Below are 20,100 nucleotides of genomic sequence, written 5' to 3'. Positions count from 1 at the left end.
CTGGCATGTTTGGTCGTGGTTCGTGACATTGCTCCGGGTTCATCCCGTTAGCAACCGTGGGGACGTTCGGGAGTAAATATTTCCCCATTTAGAGCTCACTAGCAGTCACAATGTTGGAGAGTATGGGAAACCCAGAATCACAGCATGTTAATTAGAAAACTTAGTGATATTGTACCTGGGAACCCTAATGCGTTTATTATACGCCTGCGCAGCGTCTCGGACGTCTATCCGAGGTGGACCAACTCGTGGCCAATAGGAGGAGACGTTTTCGGGACCGCGTCCAATCAGCGCTCGTTCTGCATTGGACGTAAATGTGTATTTAAAAGAGGGACTATTTGAATTCAAACGGTAGAAATTGTCTTATTTCTCCGGCAACCTTCTGAACGGACCAGGCTTAAGGAAGAGGGAGGTTTGTAGCCTCCAGGAGTTTACTCTTTCTGGGGAAAAGTATTTGTTGAGGGAACTGGGATGCATGGAAGAGGAGCGCAGGGTTAGGGAGCCGCGTGGATTTGGGGAAGAGCGTCGGGCCCTTTGAGAGGCTAAAGGCTGGGCTCGGCACAAGGCCTTACGGGCCTTGGGAGCTGTTTTTCTTGAGCGTTTAAAGTGGTGAATCTCCTAAGGCCCTTCTTGTGAGGACGGTGCCGGGAAGGGAGTGTTTAGGGGTGTATGTAAGGGGAGGTGATGGAATTCTATCGAGCATTTATTCAATCCCTGCACTGGGCAAGAAATGACGGGCACCCGGAAAGGTGGGGGAAGGGGTTAAAGCCAAACCCACGGTTTTGCTTTCCAGAATTTATTAGGGTGGGATGAAGACAAGGCTTTCTAGGACTATAAAAGAAAGCAGATGTGCTTCTGGGAAATAGAAGGACTTTTATAAGATAACTTCTTACATATGGGTATCTTATATCCATCGGAAGTTGGCCTTGGTCATACATTATTCCATTTTCATTTTTACCGACCTTGTTCATCAAGTCTACAGATAATCCAATTAACGTTTATTGTGCAAGGCCTTATTTTGGATGTTGAGATGGGGAAAGGGGAGCGCAGAAAAATAACTCTAGGATCCTACCTAGTTTACCACTGTTTGGTTGGTTCTCATTTATTAATACCACATAACACTAGATATTTGAAGCTTTTCAGGCAATTGCTTTATGTGCATTTTATGATTGGGAGGCAAAATACATGTTGCAGTGAATAGAATATCCAAGAACGAGGAGGCTTTGTTTTGACTGTTGCCACTGCCGTTTACTAACTATATGACCAAGGGGAAGACCCTTAATTTTTCTGGGTCTCGATTGGTTTATCTTTAAAATGATGAGATTAAGGTCATTGTCCTCAGAGTTAATTCAGATGAATTCAAATTCTAAAATTTGTTTCTCAAAGCTATTTTGGAGAAATTGGGAGGAAATGGCAGCATTCTGAAATAGAAGATGGATTTGAATATAACAATGTAATTTTTCTTCTTTTATGACAATTAGTAATAATAAATGTTTGACATTTATTATTTATAAGGTACTTTGCATTTAAAATAGATACAGGATTCCATTAGAGTAAGTAAGCGCCTCTATTCTTCCAGTTTACCAGTTCTGTAACCTTGTTGTTATTCCTCTACTTAACATTTTCTATCTCCTCAACAAAAAATTGCCAAATATTGCCATTTTTCTCTTTGTATCATCTCTTGCATTTAAATTTTTCTAAATCAACCACTAGATTAATTCAGTTCCTCATTAACTCTCACTTACATAATTGTAATGGTTTCCTGATTATTACTGACAAGTTTCAGTGCTGCCTTGATTCTTTGTGACCCCATTTGGGAATTTCTTGGCAAAGATGCTGGAGTACTTTGCCATTTCTTCTCTAGCTCTTTTTGCAGATAAGGAAATTGAGGCAAACTGGGTGAAGTGATTTGCCTGGGGTTACACAGCTAGTAATTGTCTGAGGCTGAATTTGAATTCAGGGAGATGCATCTTCCAACTCCACTTTGACACCTGGCTGCCCCAATAATTTCCTATTTACTATGCCTTAAATCCCTCCCCACTCCTGTCATCTAAACCCCTGCCAAAGTAAGTTTTCTTTTCATTTAAGTACAAATCTGCAAATCATATTACTGTTTTACTTGGTCAACTCCAATAACTCTCTATTTGATTTCTAGGAACAAATACAAAGTTTCACTTTTAAAACTTTATAACCATGCCTCAGGATTATCTTTCTAGTCTCATTTGATGTTACTTCCTCTTCCCTCCTCCCCCCTACTCTGGAACCCAACCAAATTAGATTTTGCCACACTTGAAAATCCACATGTTGGTTCCATCTCTGCTTTTATAATTTACTGCCCCTCTGAAATTTACTCCCTTCTTAAGATGCAGCTCAATAACTACTTTCTACATAAAGCCATTTCTACCATCCAGCTTCAAATGTCTTGTTCCCAAACTACTTTGTATATAACTATTTGCATTCCCTTTATATATTTGTATTTTATGAACTTCCTCCTAGAATATAAGCTTCTTGGGAATGGTTATTATGCCATTTTTTTCTATCCCTACTGCTTTGCAGAGTGACTAACCCCTCTCATGATTTCACAGCTGGTGTCATAAAGTGTATTTGAAATTAGGTCTTTCGTGACACAAATCTAGTTGCCTATAGTAATTTACTGAATCTCAAAACTAATTTCTTGGCTCTAGGTTTATTTATTTATTTTTTTGCTAATGTCCATTGTGCCAAACTTACTTTTAAAAAAATTTTTATTTTGATTAACAAAAATTTATTTGTTTTTCATGCCACCTCCAAGATTTCAATGCCACACTTAAGCTGATAATTTTAGAAAAAACAATTCAGATGATAAAAGGCATACATTTTGTGCTTAGTAGGCCTCTAAAATTAAAGAACAGATGTAGCATAGTAGAAAGAGCACTGCATTTGGAACTTGTTTTATGCTCCAGCTTATCCTTGTGTAACCTTAGAATTATTTAACCTTTCTAAGTCTCAATTTCTCTATTTGTAAAATGGGGATGATATTTGTAATGCTTCATTCACAAAGTTTGAGGAGCATATCAAATAATATATGCAAATACTTTATTAATTTCATAGCTCTTCTGTCCATGGAAAATTGATCAGAAAAGCTGATTTCCTAAATCCAGTAATTTGCAAGTTGAGCAAGTATTTGTTCTAAACACATACTAAATAGGTTTTTAATTTAAAGATAATGTTTGAACTTATCTTTGCTGCAAACTATCAAAGTAATATAAAATTTGTGTTAATATAGAGTCATCTTTCAGGTTTATAAGTACTATTTAGGAAAAATAAACTTGACAAATATGGACCATAAAGTGATATTAAAGGATGACTATTCCCTATTTGTGAAATATCAGATATACATGGTATTGGTCTCATGGGTTATAGTGGTAGGACCTAGCATTTTGTGTATTTATATATTTTAAGCAAATGGTGCCTAAAATACAATATTATTAAGTAGTCCTGAAAATAATAAATTCTTGCAAATAATTCTTGTTCTCTCTAAAATTTGGCTTTCACTCCTACCACTATAATGAAACTATATTTTTTAGAGATCTCCATTTACTAAGTCATTTCTCAAACCTCTTAACCTCTTCTTTGTACAATATTTGGCAATCTTAAAGTCTTAAAAGTTTTCTTCCTATACTCTAATACTACCAGCCAAGTTTTTCTTCCTCGGCTTAGTTTTCTTTGCATCCTTTTCTAGTTCCAACTGTATAACTCTTTAACTGTTTGATGAATGTTTCTGTATGGCTGAAACCTAAACTTATTTTGTAATTATTACCTCTATCCATGCATTTTTATAGTGTGAGATTCTTTTCCATCTTCCCCCTAAGGGAATGATCCAGTTTTAGATAGTCTAAATTTCTTGATTGTTCCACAAAGTATCCTGGTTTGTTCCTGCCATCCAGTATAAGGTAAACCCTCTTCTTCCTCCTCTCTTCATGTCTGTATTTCAGGGAGCATCATTAAAGATCCACAGTGATCTTTCTTTTAATTCCTATAGTTTTTATTGTCATAACTTGATAGATATTTAATCATATGCTTACTTTCATGCTTAAGTCCTAACTGCCCACATCCACACATTAAAATTATATTTAACATATATCAACTTCCATTCCATTTACTTTGTTATCTAAGGAGTAGTAGTAGCCTTTTTCTTTATCTGTAAAATGAGAGAATTGTTCTAGATGATCTTTAAAGTCTTGTAGAGCTCTATGAAGTCTATAATTCTAGAATGAAGTAAGAATGAAAATGGAAAAAAATTGAAGATGTACTTGTTCCTAGAAAATATAATTCTGTGTGAAGTAATTAAATTTGGGCATGGGTGAGTGAAGATGTACTTTTAAAATATTAAGATACCTGAAGGAATCCTTAAAATACCTGTATAAAAGGGAAAGTTTCTTCATCATTTACAACTTGAATGTATTTGAAATGATTCCTTATACTCCTAATGGTTTTTACACAACACATACTATCAATGGAATAATTGAGCAACACTATGGTGACTAGTTTTGATTACAACCTTTTTATAAAATTGCATTGTAAATTTAAAATCTGCCACTGTACTATAAAAATTAACTTTTATCATGAAATTATAAAAATAAGCTGTACCATTGCATATTTTATCTCCTTGGGAAATGCTTTTTACACAGTATTCCCTTATGAAGGAGACACATAAAAACTCATATATGTGAGTATAGTGTTGTCATCTCCACTCCTCCCTCCCCTTGATTTGTAAGGCATAGTATATGCTGTGTTTTATATCTCTTCTGTCTCTAAACTTTGACTAAAACTTTCCCCCTCAGGCAACATGGACAAATCTAAAGAAAACAGTGTTTCAGGACCTAGCAACAAGGTAAAACTTTATTAGAACATCAAAACTTTTGCAGTAGCAGTTATGAAACCTCTAGCCACAAAATGATACATAGTAGTGATTCTATTTTGAGCTCTTTCACTTACTAATTCCATTTTAATTGAACTATCTATAGGTTCCTAAAGTTGGAAGTGGTTTTATTTGTCATTGCTTGTGCAGGTCAGCAGATTGGAGGAAAATGTGATGAAGGGTAGAATAGTAGCTTTTCAAGAATAACTTGAACAGTAACTTCTACCCCTTGCTCCCACCCCACCACACCTCATTTTCTTTTAATAATATTTGTAGATTTTATTTTGATTGTTTCCATCTACTGTGCTTCTGGAAATAATATAAATTTGAGAGATCTAAGGAATTCCCAATACAATTCCATTTTCTATGTAATATGATATTTACATGTTCATTAGAGGAAGAACCCTGCATAAGTTCTTATGAACAAACTACATCAATGAAAGGAGAAAAAAGTAATGTATAGTTAATTTTTTAAAACAAGTAAATGAAGTATTAGTCTTAATTTAGATTTAAAAATATGACCCATTTATGTTTTTTTTTTCTTTTTACAATAGAATATGTGTTTGTGTTTATATGTATTCTTGAAATCAGTTCAGGGATAGCAGCTTTTTACAGTATGCAAAGCTAAATTTCTACATAGGAAATTAGAATCATAGAATTTTTAAGTTGGAAATGACTTTTACAGGGTTATTAAACTAATTAATTCCTTGATGGCAGAATTGGGACCAGAACACGGGTCTCCTAATTCATAGGGCAGTATTTTTTTACTATATCATGAATCACCCAGTCTGCAGACAGGGCCAAGAGGATGATAATTACTATCTGATTTCCAAAAAATTTTATTCCTAATCATTTATTTCTCTGGTTAAATTGGAGAAAACTTGAAGCACCATTTTAACATCACAAATGACATTAATTGCTTATTCTCTAATTAGAGCCTCAATTTTTTTCACATAATCAATTTTTACATATACTTCATATTAACCAAAGGAAAACTAAGGGATTTTTTAAAACATCTTTTTCCTATAAAAACAAATTTAAAATATCCAAAATGCAATAGTATACTATCTGTCCTGACAGGACACTTAGTAACAGTGGTATCATTCTCTGCAGAAATTTTTGTTAAATCTGATATGTCTAATTGTCTTAAGTGCATAATTTTAAACTTTCCTTTTCCTTTCTTTACATTAAAGACAACAATTCTACTTGGAGAAGGTCCAAAACGTGTGCCTGTAACTCAGCATATTTCTTCCCAGAATCGGTTACCTGCAAGCAGTGGGCAAGCTCAACGAGTCTTACGTCCTTCAAATACTCTTCTAGTTTCTTCTCAGACACAAAAGAATGTCTCTAGTCACAAAGCAGTTCAGACTCAACAGTCACAGAAGTTACAGCCAGCAGCGGTAATTCCTCCTACATCAAGACCACCAAATAACACTCAAAACACTGAGCAGTCTCAGACAGCAGTGTCTGGTATGTAAAATATTCTTTCTGGTATGTCACAATATTCTTGATTTCTATATTTCCCTATGGCAATTTGTTGTGGAGGAAGTGGTTATAGACATGATTAAAAATTTGTTTTTTAGGGCTAGATTATTTATATATATCTATAACATTCTCTTATCTTTTCCCCCCTTTCCTCAAATCTAGTAACTTTGCTAGAAATCACTTAAATTGGATGACTTTTAAAAAAAATCTCCTAGCTTTATACAGTTAGAAATATAGGCCTGATAATGAAAAGATTCAAGAGCAAAATAGCTTACTCTCTAAATATCCCATGACGCGGATGTTGATCCTAAGATATAGTAGTGGTTTTTCTAAGGCTTTAACTTTGTATTTCTCCTGAACTTCCTTTTTTTCCCTCTGAGGCTCTAACTTTGTTCCTATTGATCCCATTAATCTTAAAAATTCTACATGTAACGAGTAGCAAAAAAAAATTTTAATCTATTAAATTTTTTTTTTTAATGTATTGACTTTTAAAAATTGTTTTATAAATAGCAAGTGCTCCTGGAAAGGGAGAAACACCAAAGCAGAAAAACGAGGAAACAAAAAAGTAAGATTTACTTTTTTTTTTTTTTTTTTTTTTTTTTTTAGGCTAAATGAGTACTGCTGGGGTAATCCATTTTTCTTTAAATGTCTGTTAGTGAATTTGGGGAAGATAATTATTATAATTTGTTTACAAACATAGGTGGCCATCCTATAGGAAATAGGAACTAAATAATGTATAATTTTTTTTATCAAAAAACTATTTAGCTATGATCCAAAATTGTTTTTCCTTCAATAAAGAGTGTGTGTGTGTGTGTGTGTGTGTGTGTGTGTGTGTGTGTGTGAGAGAGAGAGAGAGAGAGAGAGAGAGAGGGAGAGGGAGAGGGAGAAGCAGGGAGGGAGGAGAGAGGGAGGAAAGAGGGTCACAACTGAGTGGAAGATGGATTAGGGAAGAGAGAGACCAGTTAGAGGACATAATTAGAATTAGATTAGTGGAGGTGGGAATGCTTTGGGCCTGAATTACAATTGTAGTTATGTGAATGGAGCAAAAGAGACATAAAAGAGATGTTGTAGAGATAGAAAAGAAAAGATTTGACTACAAAAGGGATATAAGGAGTAAGCACATATCAAAAACATCATGGGACAGCCACAGCTACTTTGGTTAAGTAACTCCTGGGCCTTGATTTCCTCATTTATCAAATACAAAAGTTGGACATTTCAATGACCACTTCTTTCCTCCAGCTCTAAATGGCATAGTTATTTAAGTTAACTTTGGCAATTCTTGCATTATATGATAAACACTGGACTGTGAGAGTCCAGTGCTGAATTCTATCCTTGATTCTGTCAATGACTAGCTGTATAACATTAGCCGAGTTGTTTACCCTCATTTCTAAAAGTTAGGGGTTGGATTCTTTCATGAGGCTCTTTCTAGGTCTCTGATTAAAGCTTTTTAGCTTCTGGCATTAATATAATTATTAGAGTAATTATAAGTACTTGGAAGCTAGAGAAGAATCAATTCTTCTTCTTTGATGTTCATAAGTGGCAATTATTGTTAAAAATCCCTGTTGCTTATGGCAGGCAGGGTTGATAAATAATTTGCCCCTTTAAGATAGTGATATTTTTCATAATGTATAAAATGCATCATGTATGTGCATACCACTTATTTGTAAGAAAGGAGTTTTGTTTCTCTAAATTGAAATATATTTAAATACTCTTTGTAGAAGGCAGTGGGCATTGGATGACTTTGAAATTGGTCGCCCTTTGGGAAAAGGAAAGTTTGGAAATGTTTACTTGGCACGAGAGAAGCAGAGCAAGTTTATCCTGGCTCTTAAAGTACTCTTTAAGGCCCAACTGGAAAAAGCAGGAGTTGAACATCAACTGAGGCGAGAAGTAGAAATACAGTCTCATCTTAGGTAAGTGTTGTAGAATATTGGTAAGAAAAGGAGAGTAAAAAAAATTAATGCATATTCTGTCTTATTCATGGCTCACTAAAAGTTATGGCATGCCTTGACTTATTAAATTACTATTTCTAAAAGTCATGTATAAATCACATTTGTACCTATAGGACTAAGGAATTCACTGAAAATAAAGTGAAGATACTCTTTGATAATGTAAATAATATTGTATGGTCAAGTAGCAACTAGGTATAAAGCAATATTTCCCACTGTATAACATGATGAAGTTCCAGAAAGGCCTGTGACTTAGACATAATGGGTTAAATAAACAAATTAGAGGAAGAATGAAAAAAATTACCTTTCAGATCTATTGTCCCAAATAAACAAAGCAAAGAGAGGATAATAGGAAGGTAAAATGGAAAATTTTAATTGCATGAAATTAAATTTTTTTGCATAAATTAGTACATCTAGAATTAGAAGAGAAGCAAATAACTAGGGGAAAAACCATTACAGCAAATTTCTCTGATAGTGGCCTTCATTTCTAACTAATTCAGATTTGTAAAAAATAAGAGCCATTCCCCAGTTGCTGAGTGGTCAGAGGATATGAAAGGACGGTTTTTGGCCAAACTGTCAGTAGTCTTGTAAAAAATAGAGAAAATGAAAACAAACAACTCTGAGGTTCCGTTTCATACCCATCAAATGTGTAAAGTTAATGCAAAAAATGGAAAATGACAAATGTTGAAGGGGCTGTGGGAAAACATTAATGCTCTGTTGATTGACCTATGGATTAATTTATTTTGGGAAATAATTTGAAATTGCCCCAAAATATACTATTTTATTCAGTATACCAAAGCTATAAAAGAGGAAAGGGACCAATATGTACAAAAATATTTAGAGTACTTCTTTTTATGGTGTCAAAGAATTGGAAACTAATGGTAAGGGTGTGCTCACTAGTTGTGTTAATATGAAGAAATGATGGCATGTGAATGTGGTACAATACTGTTGTAAGAAATGATGGAGATAGTTTTAGTGCATTTTAACTGTATAAATTGCAGAGTAAAGTGAATAGAATCAAGAAAAACCACATTGTAATAACAAACAACTTTGAAACACTTTTAACTGGATTAGTGCAATGACCAATCATGATTCCAGAGGATTCATAATGAAAAATGCTATTCAAATCCTGAGAGAAGTAATGGCTTCAAAGTGCAGATTGACATATTTTTTGGACATGTTTAGTGCCAGAATTTATATTGGCTTTTACTTTTTCAATGGATAAAGAGATGAGGTAGAGTTTTGTTAATTGAAAAAAAAAATTAATACTAAAAGTATGCTACCTTTTAATTGTTTTTAAAAAGCAATTTTGGTTTTTTTTTTTTTAAGGGATATCTAAGAATATATGTCATATCTATTGCAGTCTTAGAGGTTTCATATAGTCTTTCTACCATAAGACTTTTTAAGTATCAAAAGTCATACTAGCAAAAATAATATATCATATTTTTAGCTCTTTTCTTTCTTCTTTTTTTTTTTTTTTATAAAATCAAACATTTATTAATGTAAACTTGAACTCCTTTCTTTGTGATACTAAGCCTCCTTGTGTCCTCAGCATTGTAGTGATGATCCAGAGACCTCATCATAATCTATTCTGGCATGTCAGACATCTGTTGACAACTCATAATACACTAGAGAAGTTCAGTGGTTTATGTTAAAACAAACAAACAAACAAGAAAAGGTCGCTCAAATAATAATAATAAAAAAAAAGTCAACCTCAAAATACAAAACCCCAGACTTGTAGTTATTCCAGACCCACACATTGTGGTTTCATCAACAGTACAGGGCATGTCATTATCCTTGTCATCACAGACTCATCAAATACAGGACAAATAGATTCAAACCAACAGAGAGAGGCATTTTTATTTTGTCAATGCAAGTGTTTTCACTCTGTATTCCTTTTGAAGTTTATTTTCAAGAGGAAAATAGGCAGCTATATATCTATAATATATGTATGTATATATATATATATATATATATACACACACACACACACACATACATACATACACAAGCATGCAAATGAATATATAGAAAGAAAATTAAAACATGATTATATGCCTATAGATACCTATGTACATTTGAAATGTATGTATATTGCACTGTAGAGAATACATATAACTCTTTTTGTATCTTTGTCTACATACAAATATATACTATATGTGGATATATTTGTTTCATATATTCTGCCACAACCTAAATATAGATTATTCAGGAGTGATTTATTTAGCTTATTATTTTCTCAATTTGATGTTTATCTTTTCTAAATACTAAATATTTTCCTAAATAGGATACTAAATTCTGTGTCCTTATTAAAAGGAAAAAATAGCTAATAGTGTGGGGATTCCATTTATTGGTGATACTTTTTTTTTTTGAAGAGTATTTATTCTTTGTTGCAGGCATCCTAATATTTTGAGATTATATGGTTATTTTCATGATGCCACAAGAGTTTACCTAATTCTAGAATATGCACCTCGTGGAGAAGTTTATAGAGAGCTTCAAAAGCTTTCAAAGTTTGATGAACAAAGAACGGCTACTGTAAGTTTTACCTAATTGCCTAAATGACTAAATAATTTCTAAAGTTCCCCCTCCCCCTCCCTTTTAGGTTCTTTAGCAACATAACTTTTATTGTATTAGAATAAACTGCATTTTAAGCTTAGTTACCCCAAAAAAGGTAATTATTTTAGATGAGTAAGCCAAAATAATTTGTGAAGTATTTTAATGTGATAATGGGATTTTCACAGAATTTGAGATGTAAAGGCATTCAGAGATCATCTAGTCCAACTAGTACATCAGCAAAAATCCTCTCCATCAGATAAAAATATTAAGTCTTGACTATGTGTCGGACAATGCTAAGAAGAGAAAACACAAAGAAACAAAAATTAAAAAACTATTTGCCTTCAAGAAGCATACATTCTCATTGGGAATATAAAAAATAAATTAGGCATATACAAAATATAAAAACAGTAGATAAAAATTGAGTGGGGGATAGGGAGAAGGTGGGGAAGTGGAAAGAAGGAAGGAAGTTCCTTAGTGGGGGCACCAGGCAAGGTTTCTTAAAGAAGATGGGACTTGAGTTCAGTCTGGAAGGAAGCCAGGTAATTAAGAGCAAAGGGATGAGGCAGAATATTCTAAATTTGGAGGACTTTCCAAGGTAGTTCATTCTCCTTGAAGAAAACTAATTGGAAGGGAAAAAATTTATAAACTCCAACTGGATCTTTCACCTAGTTACTTTTTTCTGCGTTTCTGGTGACAAGAACAATTTAACCCCCATTCTTACATGAAAAGACCTTCTTATTTATGATACAAGATATTGAGTAATTACAGGTCTTTTTTTCCAGGCTAAATATTCCTAAATCTGGGCAACTAGGTGTCAGGCCTGGAGTCAGGAAGACTCATCCTCCTGAACTCAAATCTGGTCTCAGATATTCAACTAACTTCTGTGACACTTAATCATGTTTACCTCAGTTTCCTTATCTGTAAAATGAGCTGGAGAAGAAAATTGTAAACCACTCCAATATCTTTCCCCAAAAAAACCTCCAAATAGATCACAAAAAATCAGACATGACTGAAAAATGGCTGAGCAACAAACAAAAAATTCTTAAATCTTCCATTGCTAAACCTCTAATTTGAGAATGTTGATTTTTGTTTTGATTTTAAACTAAGGCAAAGTAGTTGCCATAGAAGATTTGGGATCCCCAGAGGCCATCTTGTCCAAACTCTTTCCCCATTTCCCCTCCTAATTTTACATATGAGGAGTAATCAGGGAGCATAAGTGGCTTTCTCCAGGATAGAGAATATAACATATAATATCTCTAGGATATAAATATAAAACAGTCAATAAACATCATGTATTTTGTGTGTTATGTGCTAGGTATACAAAAGCAAAAACATTATTCCTGAACTCAAGGAATTCATATTCTAATGGGGAGACAAAATGCAACTAATTGTGTACTTATATGTATGGTGTAAATGTGAAGTAATCTAAAAGGAAAAGACCTGGCATGGAGGGATGGGGACACCAAAGAAAGGCTATTTACCCAGAAGGCAGGATTAGTTCTGAGTGTTAAAGGAAGCCCAGGGAGATTTAAAAAAAAAAAAAAAAAAAAAAAAAGTAAAGAACATTCTAGCATGAAGGATAGCTGGCACAAAGGCACAGTTATAGGAAACCAAATGTAGGGTATGAAGAAAGATGAGTAGATCAGTGAAATTGGATAATAGAGTATGTAGGAAGAGTAAAGTTATAAGATGACTAGAAAGATATGAAAGGGCCAGATTATCAAGGACTTTAAATGCTAAACAGGAATTTATAGTTGATTCTGATAAGGGAGACATTGAGTTGAATAGGTGGAGTTGACATGGTCACCTGTGTACCTTAGGTATGTAACTTTATGACCTAGGAAGATAATTCTGGCAGCTGAGTAGAGGAGGGACTGAAGTGCTGTGAGACTTAAAGCAGAGAGACCAATCAGAAGGTTAATATGTCAAATTGATTTGCATCTAAATCTTCTGACTCTAAAGATAATAAAATGGCTGCATTGACAGTTTGATCAGAATAATTATAGGGACTTTATTAGAGACTTTCATGTGACGACCACGCTAGCACCCAGGACACCCCAGTATCAGCCGGAGTAAGGATAAGCAAAAATCCGTCTTTATTCTTGGTCTTAGACGCAGGATTGAACAGGATGGAAGCAGAATCTCCGAGACCAGCCTCCCCCTCATCTACCACCAAGAGTGTGTGTTCCTGACTAGCTTTACTCCACCCCTAGTCCCTCCTACAATCCTCTATACACCAGTCATTGAGCCAGTACGGATAGCGAAAAGGACCATTTTCCAAGCATATGCCCATAGAGTATTGTCCAATCAGTAGTTACCCTCAAGTGCTTAGCAGTCATGACCTCAGTGCATCCATTCAATAGTTTCAGCCCTCTGTGCTTTCGTGTGTAAAGTTTTTAATTTAGGAAAAATCAAAGCAGTTTATATAGGTTTCTTTTAATTGAATCTACTCAAAATGAAATCATTTCAAGAAATGATTTGAATGTAAACATATTCATTCAGTCTACCTTACCTAGAAGAGCAAAAATCTACCTTACCTACAAAGTCTCTTTTGAAACAATTCAGAGTTTGTAGAGTTGGGGAATATCTTCTTTGTTTTAAATCTTTGTACAACTTGGCAACAGCCAACTTAAATTTAATTTTGTCCCTGATTTGAAATTTGACAGAGTTCAAAATCCTGTGATGTTAGTAGGGATTGATGGAAATGGACATTTCTCCCAAATTTGGGGAAATATATAATTCTTGATTAATTTCCTGTTACTGCCTTACACTCTCCCTTCCCTTATCAAAGATCAAATGATTCCTAGTACATTTTCCTAATAAATAACATTTAAGAATATGTAAATCATTAACAAAAATTTGGGCCAAGAAGCTTATGGTTAATTTATGATTTTTAATTAGTTTTTTTTTTCAAGATTTTTGAAAATATGTAATATTGAGCTTTTTCACAGAGGAGGTTTCTAAAACTGCTTGACATAATTTAAATATTGACTTTCCCAATGATGTTTTTTATTAGTATATCACAGAGCTGGCAGATGCCTTATCATATTGCCACTCAAAAAAGGTGATTCATCGAGACATTAAGCCAGAGAATTTACTACTTGGATCAGATGGCGAGCTGAAGATTGCAGATTTTGGCTGGTCAGTTCATGCTCCATCATCTAGGTAAGAGTGTTACTTTAAACTGGGCCTTAAACTTGATTTGTTTGGCACAAGACTTCTTTGATTGTGTATGTTCTGGACCTGTGATTTCTTTGGGTGAGACTCCTTAAAGTTGCAGATTTGATAGTTGCTCTCTGGTATGGAGATTTTACATAATGTGTATGTTTTTAGAATGTGAACTTGGAACCCAAGTTTTTCTAAGGCCCTCGTTTTATAAATTACCTACTTCATTTCTCCTTCCTGTGTTTGATTTCTCTTTACTGTGCTGTATTGTTCTTGGTATACTGGGGGATTATTAAATTTTATTATTAAGCTATGTGCCTAGTATCACTATGACAAGGAAGAACATGATCTAACTTGAAAACTTAATGAATAAAATTTTCAGGAAGATAGATATTGTAACAGTCAAACAAAAAATCTTCAAATAGTCAAACTTTGAAGTTGAATAGACTATAACCTCTTAATCATGAAAAGGATATGTGAATTCTTTAGTTCTGTTTTCACTCTGGAAGTACCTCAAACGAGGGATCATTGAATACAATTTGACATTTTTTTAAACAAAGTGGACATAGATTTTAACTTTTCCTAAGCATCCTTTTTTGAGGTAATGATTGGTAAAGCAAATTCTGTTCAAACAACATCATTAGTAGTAACCATTAAGTATGAAGTGCAAAATAAGAGCTGGAGATGACCTTAAACCTTTAGTCGTGTGTGTGTGTGTGTGTGTGTGTGTGTGTGTGTGTGTGTGTGTGTGTGTGTTTTGAAAATATGAAGCATCATTATTTGTAGGAATTGCTTAGTTTAACAACTCTTCCACTGATGCCCATCAGGAATTCATCTAAGATAGAATCTTAAAGAATCTTTCAGGGCACTGGGAAATTAAATGCTTTGCTTGCCATGATTATAGAGCTATTATTCCATATGCAAGACTTGAGCTGAAGTCTTCCTATTCCAAGGCTAGAGCACTGTATTTTATGCCATGTTTCTGTCAACCCTAAATTCTAGGCTAATCCCCTAATTTTATAGATTATAATAGGAGGCCCAAAAAGGTGGCATGATTAACAAGTCATGCAGTTAGCTAGCAGCAGAGCAGAAACTAGAATACAAACTTGTTTGGCATTGAAAAGATAAATGGGCTGGCTTTAGTGTGACCTCATTGTACAATAGATAGCTTATGGTAAAATACTCTCAATGACTGCTATACTCATGTAGTTTTTGGATTTCAAAGTTAAGGCTTTAAAAATCTCTCTTTAAGAGATTGCTCAGTGTTTGGTCAGCTGGTCATTCAAGCTAATTAGCATTCTGTGATACAAGGGAATATATAAAACTTACAACAACATTATTAGGAAACTTGCAAGGTTCATTTGAATTGAGAAATTAAGATATTTTTTTTAGTCTTTATTTTATGACTGTGAATAAGAAAATGGAATTTAGCAATATGACTATTTTTTTTTAACTAATTTCTCAATTATAGGAGGACAACTCTTTGTGGCACACTTGACTATCTACCTCCTGAGATGATTGAAGGCAGAATGCATGATGAAAAGGTGGACCTATGGAGTCTTGGAGTTCTATGCTATGAATTTCTAGTAGGAAAACCTCCTTTTGAGGCAGAAACATATCAAGAAACTTACAGAAGCATTTCAAAGGTAAAACATAACTGAAAAGAGTCCATCACTCAAATTGTAATTTTTTGGTGATATGATTTTTCACTTCACTGTTTAATCAGGTCTGCTAGGACATAGTATATTCTTAAAATGCTTTTTCACCACCATAGATTCATGATACATAACTTCTGCCAATTCTTCTATTCTACATTTTTTCCATTTTTACTTTGTTGACTTGTGATCTCATTCCTTTTTTCTTCTCTTCTCTTCTCTTCACCAATCACATTTTGTTCTCTGCCTGAGCTTCACTCAAAGCAGAGAGGTCTCCCATAAGAAGCCATTCCTTACTTAAGAAGGTTTTACCTTGAGTGCAGCAGTGTTCTTTTTTTAACCTCTTTTAGTACCTTGCTTTTATTTTTTTCATCAGTCCTTGCTTGTGTCTTTTCGTTTTTCCTTTCTGTCTACTGATTAAAGGTGAAAATATTATACTTCAATACACATTCATCCTCTGTAGTTCTCTCTTTGGATATGGATGGAATTTTCTATTCCAAGTTTTTTGGAATTGTCTTGGATCACTGTATAGCAGAGAAGAGCTAAGTTTAGCATGATCATCCCACAATTTTGCTGTTACTATGTACAATGTTCTCCTGGTTTTTCTCAATTTACTCAGCATCAGTTCATGTAAGTATTTCTAGGCTTTTAAAAAATTAGCCTGCTTATCATTACTTATAGAACACTAATATTCTATTACATTCATATGCTATCATTCATTCAGCCATTCCCCAATTCATTCATTTTACAGTTCCTTGCCACCATAAAAAGAGCTGCTGCAAATATTTTTGCACACATGAGTCCTTTCCCCTCTCTTATGTATCCTCTCTTTGGGATACAGATCTAGTAATGAGAGTGCTGGATCAAAGGATATGCACAGTTTAATAGCCCTTTGTGTATAGTTCCAAATTCCTCTCAGTTTACAGCTCCACTAACAGTGGATTAGTGTCTCAAGTTTTTCCATATCTCCTCTAACATTTATCATTATCTTTTCCTATTATCTTAGCCAATTTGATAGCTTTGAATATATGTCAGGGTTGTTTTAATTTTCATTTCTCTGATTTATAGTGATTTAGAGCCTTTTTATATGACTGTAGATGACTTTAATATTTTCATCCGAAAACTGTTCATATTCTTTGACCATTTATCAATTGGGGAATGACTTATATTGTTATAAATTTGAATCAGTTCTTTATATATTTTAAAAATGATATCTTTATCAAAAATACTGGCTATAAAAGTTGTTTCACAGCTTTCTGCTTCTCTTCTAAATTTGGCTGTATTAGTTTTGTTTGGGTAGAACTATTTTAATGTAATCAAAATTATACATTTTGCATTCCATAATATTCTCTAGTACTTCTTTGGCCAGAAATTCTCCCTTTCTTCAAAGATCTGAGAGGTAAACTATTCTTTGCTCTCTTAATTTGCTTATAGTATCCTTATGGATCCATTTGACCTTATTTAGTATAGGGTTTGTATGTCTCATTTCTGCTGTACTATTTTTCAATTTTCTCAGCAATTTTTTTGTCAAATAGTGAGTTCTTATGCCAGAAACTGGAGTCTATGGTTTATCAAACAGCAGATTACTATAGTCATTGACTGTTGTATCTTGTGTACTTAGCCTATTCTGCTGATCTACCACTGTTTCTTAGTACCAAATGGTTTTGATGACTTCTGCTTTATAATAGAGTTTTATGTCTGGTGTAAGTAAGTCATCTTTCTTTGGATTTCTTTTCACTAATTCCTTTGATATTCTTGACCTTTTGTTCTTCCAAATGAATTTTGTTATTATTTTTTCTAGCACTATAGAACAATTTCTTGGCAGTTTGATCGATATGGCACTGAATAAGTAGATTAATGAAGGCATAATTATTATTACCTGTGAGCAGTTGATATTTTTCCAGTTGTTTAGATCTAACTTTATGTGAAGTGTTTTTTGGGGGTTTTTTGCTGAGGCAATTGGGGTTAAATGACTTGTCCAGAATCCCGGAAGTGTTAAGTGTCTAAGATCAGATTTGAACTCTGGTCCTCCTGACTTCTGGGCTGGTGCTCTATCCACTGTGCCACCTAGCTTGCTGATAATTTTAGATAGACTCTACTAATCATTTTAAGGAAAACTCCTTTTATTCCTATGTTCTCTAGTGTTTTTATTTAGAATGGGTGCTATGTTTTGTTAAATGATTTTTCTTTATCTATCGAGATTATTTTTTTCATAACACATTCTTCCTCCTGATGTCATTCTTTGTCTCCAAAGAATCACATTTCCTCAATCTTGTCTCCTGTTTGTGGAACTTTGTGTTGTCTCTGTGGCTTACTTCTCTCTGACCAGTCATATAATCTTTGAGTAGTTCCTTTTGTTGTCATCTGTACTTTGCTTCATATCCATCCACTCTTTTCTGTTCTCATTTTCCTTTCCCTAAGGAGCTTATCACACTGTGTACTTGAATTATGAAAGTAGCCTACTTCGATGGCTTGCTATCTGTCTTTCAAAGAATATTCTTTCTTACATAGAGATCAGATCTTGTTACTCTTTCTCAAAATTTCTGGATTCTGTCTATCTTTTCACCTTCTGAATAAAGGATACTTTTGCCTAGCATTCAGGGACATTCACAACCTGGTGACACTTTGCCTTACCTTGCCTTTACAACTTAATCAACACTTACTTGCCTCCTTAATCAACACTTAATTGCCTCCTTATCCTCTCCTACCTAACCAGACATTGCTCTTTTCTCTAAATGTTTTTTTAATTTAATTTAATTTTCTCTGCACCTTTACTTGTATTATTCTTTACACCAGGAATGCATTTTTTCACAATTTTCATCTGCTGAACTCCTTATATTTAAAACTAATCAAAAATTATCTTCTCCAGAAATCCTTCCCCAAGTTTTCTTTTCTTTTCCCTTTCTTCTTTCAGATGATGTTTAGAAGTAGTGAACTCCCTCTTTAGACCTCATAGTACTTTGTTTTATAAATACAATAAACTTTACAAAAGTTCATAATATTATATAGCACTTTCTGGCATCTTAGCCTTGTACTAGGCTGTAAATTTTTACTATTCTAAATTCTGCTTTATAGAATTGGCACTTTATTCTATATACACTTGTTGATGGTAATTGTTTCTACTATACTCTTTTGAATTGTTGATTCATATGATCTGCTTTTCTTCTAGGTTGAATATAAATTCCCTGACTTTGTAACAGAAGGGGCTAGGGATCTCATTTCAAGACTTTTGAAGCATAATCCTTACCAAAGGCTGACACTAAAGGAGCTCCTTGAACATCCTTGGATCATAGCAAATTCTTCAAAATCACCAAGCAACCAAAAAAGCAAAGAATCAAATAGTGTAAAGTCTTAAGATTCTTAACTTCTGGGAAATTTGAGCCAAGATTACTATATTACCATACAAGAAATGCTACTGAAGTGGGAAGTAGTTTTGAGAAATTGCATTCTCTCTGGGCCATTGAAAGGAAAAAAAAATTAACTTGAATGATCAATACCTTAACTTGTACTCATTCTGTTCTTCAGTTCTGTAAGTTAAGTGAGAAAACTCAACTACACTTAAATGTTCTGAAATAAGACAGTTGAAGGAATAAAAGCAAATAAAAATTCCTGTTGCATATTGGTTCAGTCCTCTGAGGCAGGCTGACACAGAGGAGCTGCCAAAGAGTCTATGTTAAGATGGCCTAGACACAGAATGTTGAATTTGCTGAGAAAGTTGGACTATAATTGTCCTCATCTTGGTGTCTTTTAAAGGACAGTGCAATAACTTTCCAATAACCCTAAGTGTTGTTGTTGTTGTTGTTTTAATTTATTGGGCAGATGAGGCTTTTGTCATGTGGTCTGAATCTGAACAAAACTGGTAAATCTCTATGAACACTGATTTTCTTTTCTATTCTGTTTGAATGTTGACTGTCCTACCAATTTATTAAATAAAGACTTGTTTCAAAGTATATTCTTTGTACTTGATGAATGGAAAAACAAGGATCTCATTAGGATATTTCTTTCTTATAGTGGCAGCCAACAGAAGGTTGTACGTAAAGGTTTGGTATGTTTTATAACTAAGCAAGCCAGGGAAAATGCTCAGGGTTGAAAGTTAACAACATCATTACCTACGTATATTTAGGAATAATGTCTGTTGCAAAGAAAGACTACTGTAACCACTTCCTGAAGTTTTTATAACTGCACTAGAATCATTTGCTAAAGTAATTTACCTTATACCATGATTATAAGTTTTGGTAAAAATATTGACTGACAAAATAAAAGAATTTCAATAAATTTTAATGTTGTTAATTTCACTTGGACTAATGAAGTCAAACTTTTGAACTGAAGTCTTAGCTTTATTATTGATTGTTATCAGTAATGGCAATTAAAGGTTCAATAAAAATTTGGTTACTAT

General features: G+C 33.8%; 1 protein-coding gene across 3 annotated transcripts; it reads left to right on the top strand.

Moving 5' to 3' along the window:
- The first annotated feature begins 19 nt into the window (after positions 1-19).
- On the top strand, positions 20-19,975 carry AURKA (aurora kinase A). 3 transcript variants are annotated; one of them, XM_003757672.3, is made up of 9 exons: positions 20-409; positions 4,821-4,870; positions 6,091-6,367; positions 6,893-6,947; positions 8,101-8,292; positions 10,725-10,863; positions 13,901-14,049; positions 15,521-15,695; positions 18,874-19,975. In XM_003757672.3, the coding sequence occupies exons 2-9, from the start codon at positions 4,826-4,828 to the stop codon at positions 19,057-19,059; spliced, it is 1,218 nt and encodes a 405-aa protein (XP_003757720.1). In that variant the 5' UTR covers positions 20-409; positions 4,821-4,825; the 3' UTR covers positions 19,060-19,975. The 3 variants fall into 3 exon arrangements, with proteins under 3 accessions (XP_003757720.1, XP_031807519.1, XP_031807520.1); XM_031951659.1 differs by lacking the exon at positions 20-409 and adding an exon at positions 460-746; XM_031951660.1 differs by lacking the exon at positions 20-409 and adding an exon at positions 3,144-3,929.
- The last annotated feature ends 125 nt before the right edge of the window (positions 19,976-20,100 follow it).

Source organism: Sarcophilus harrisii, chromosome 2 (genome assembly GCF_902635505.1).
Source record: "Sarcophilus harrisii chromosome 2, mSarHar1.11, whole genome shotgun sequence".
Taxonomy (NCBI): domain Eukaryota; kingdom Metazoa; phylum Chordata; class Mammalia; order Dasyuromorphia; family Dasyuridae; genus Sarcophilus; species Sarcophilus harrisii.
Note: the sequence above shows the minus strand (reverse complement) of the source record. Positions and strands in the feature narration are given on the sequence as shown.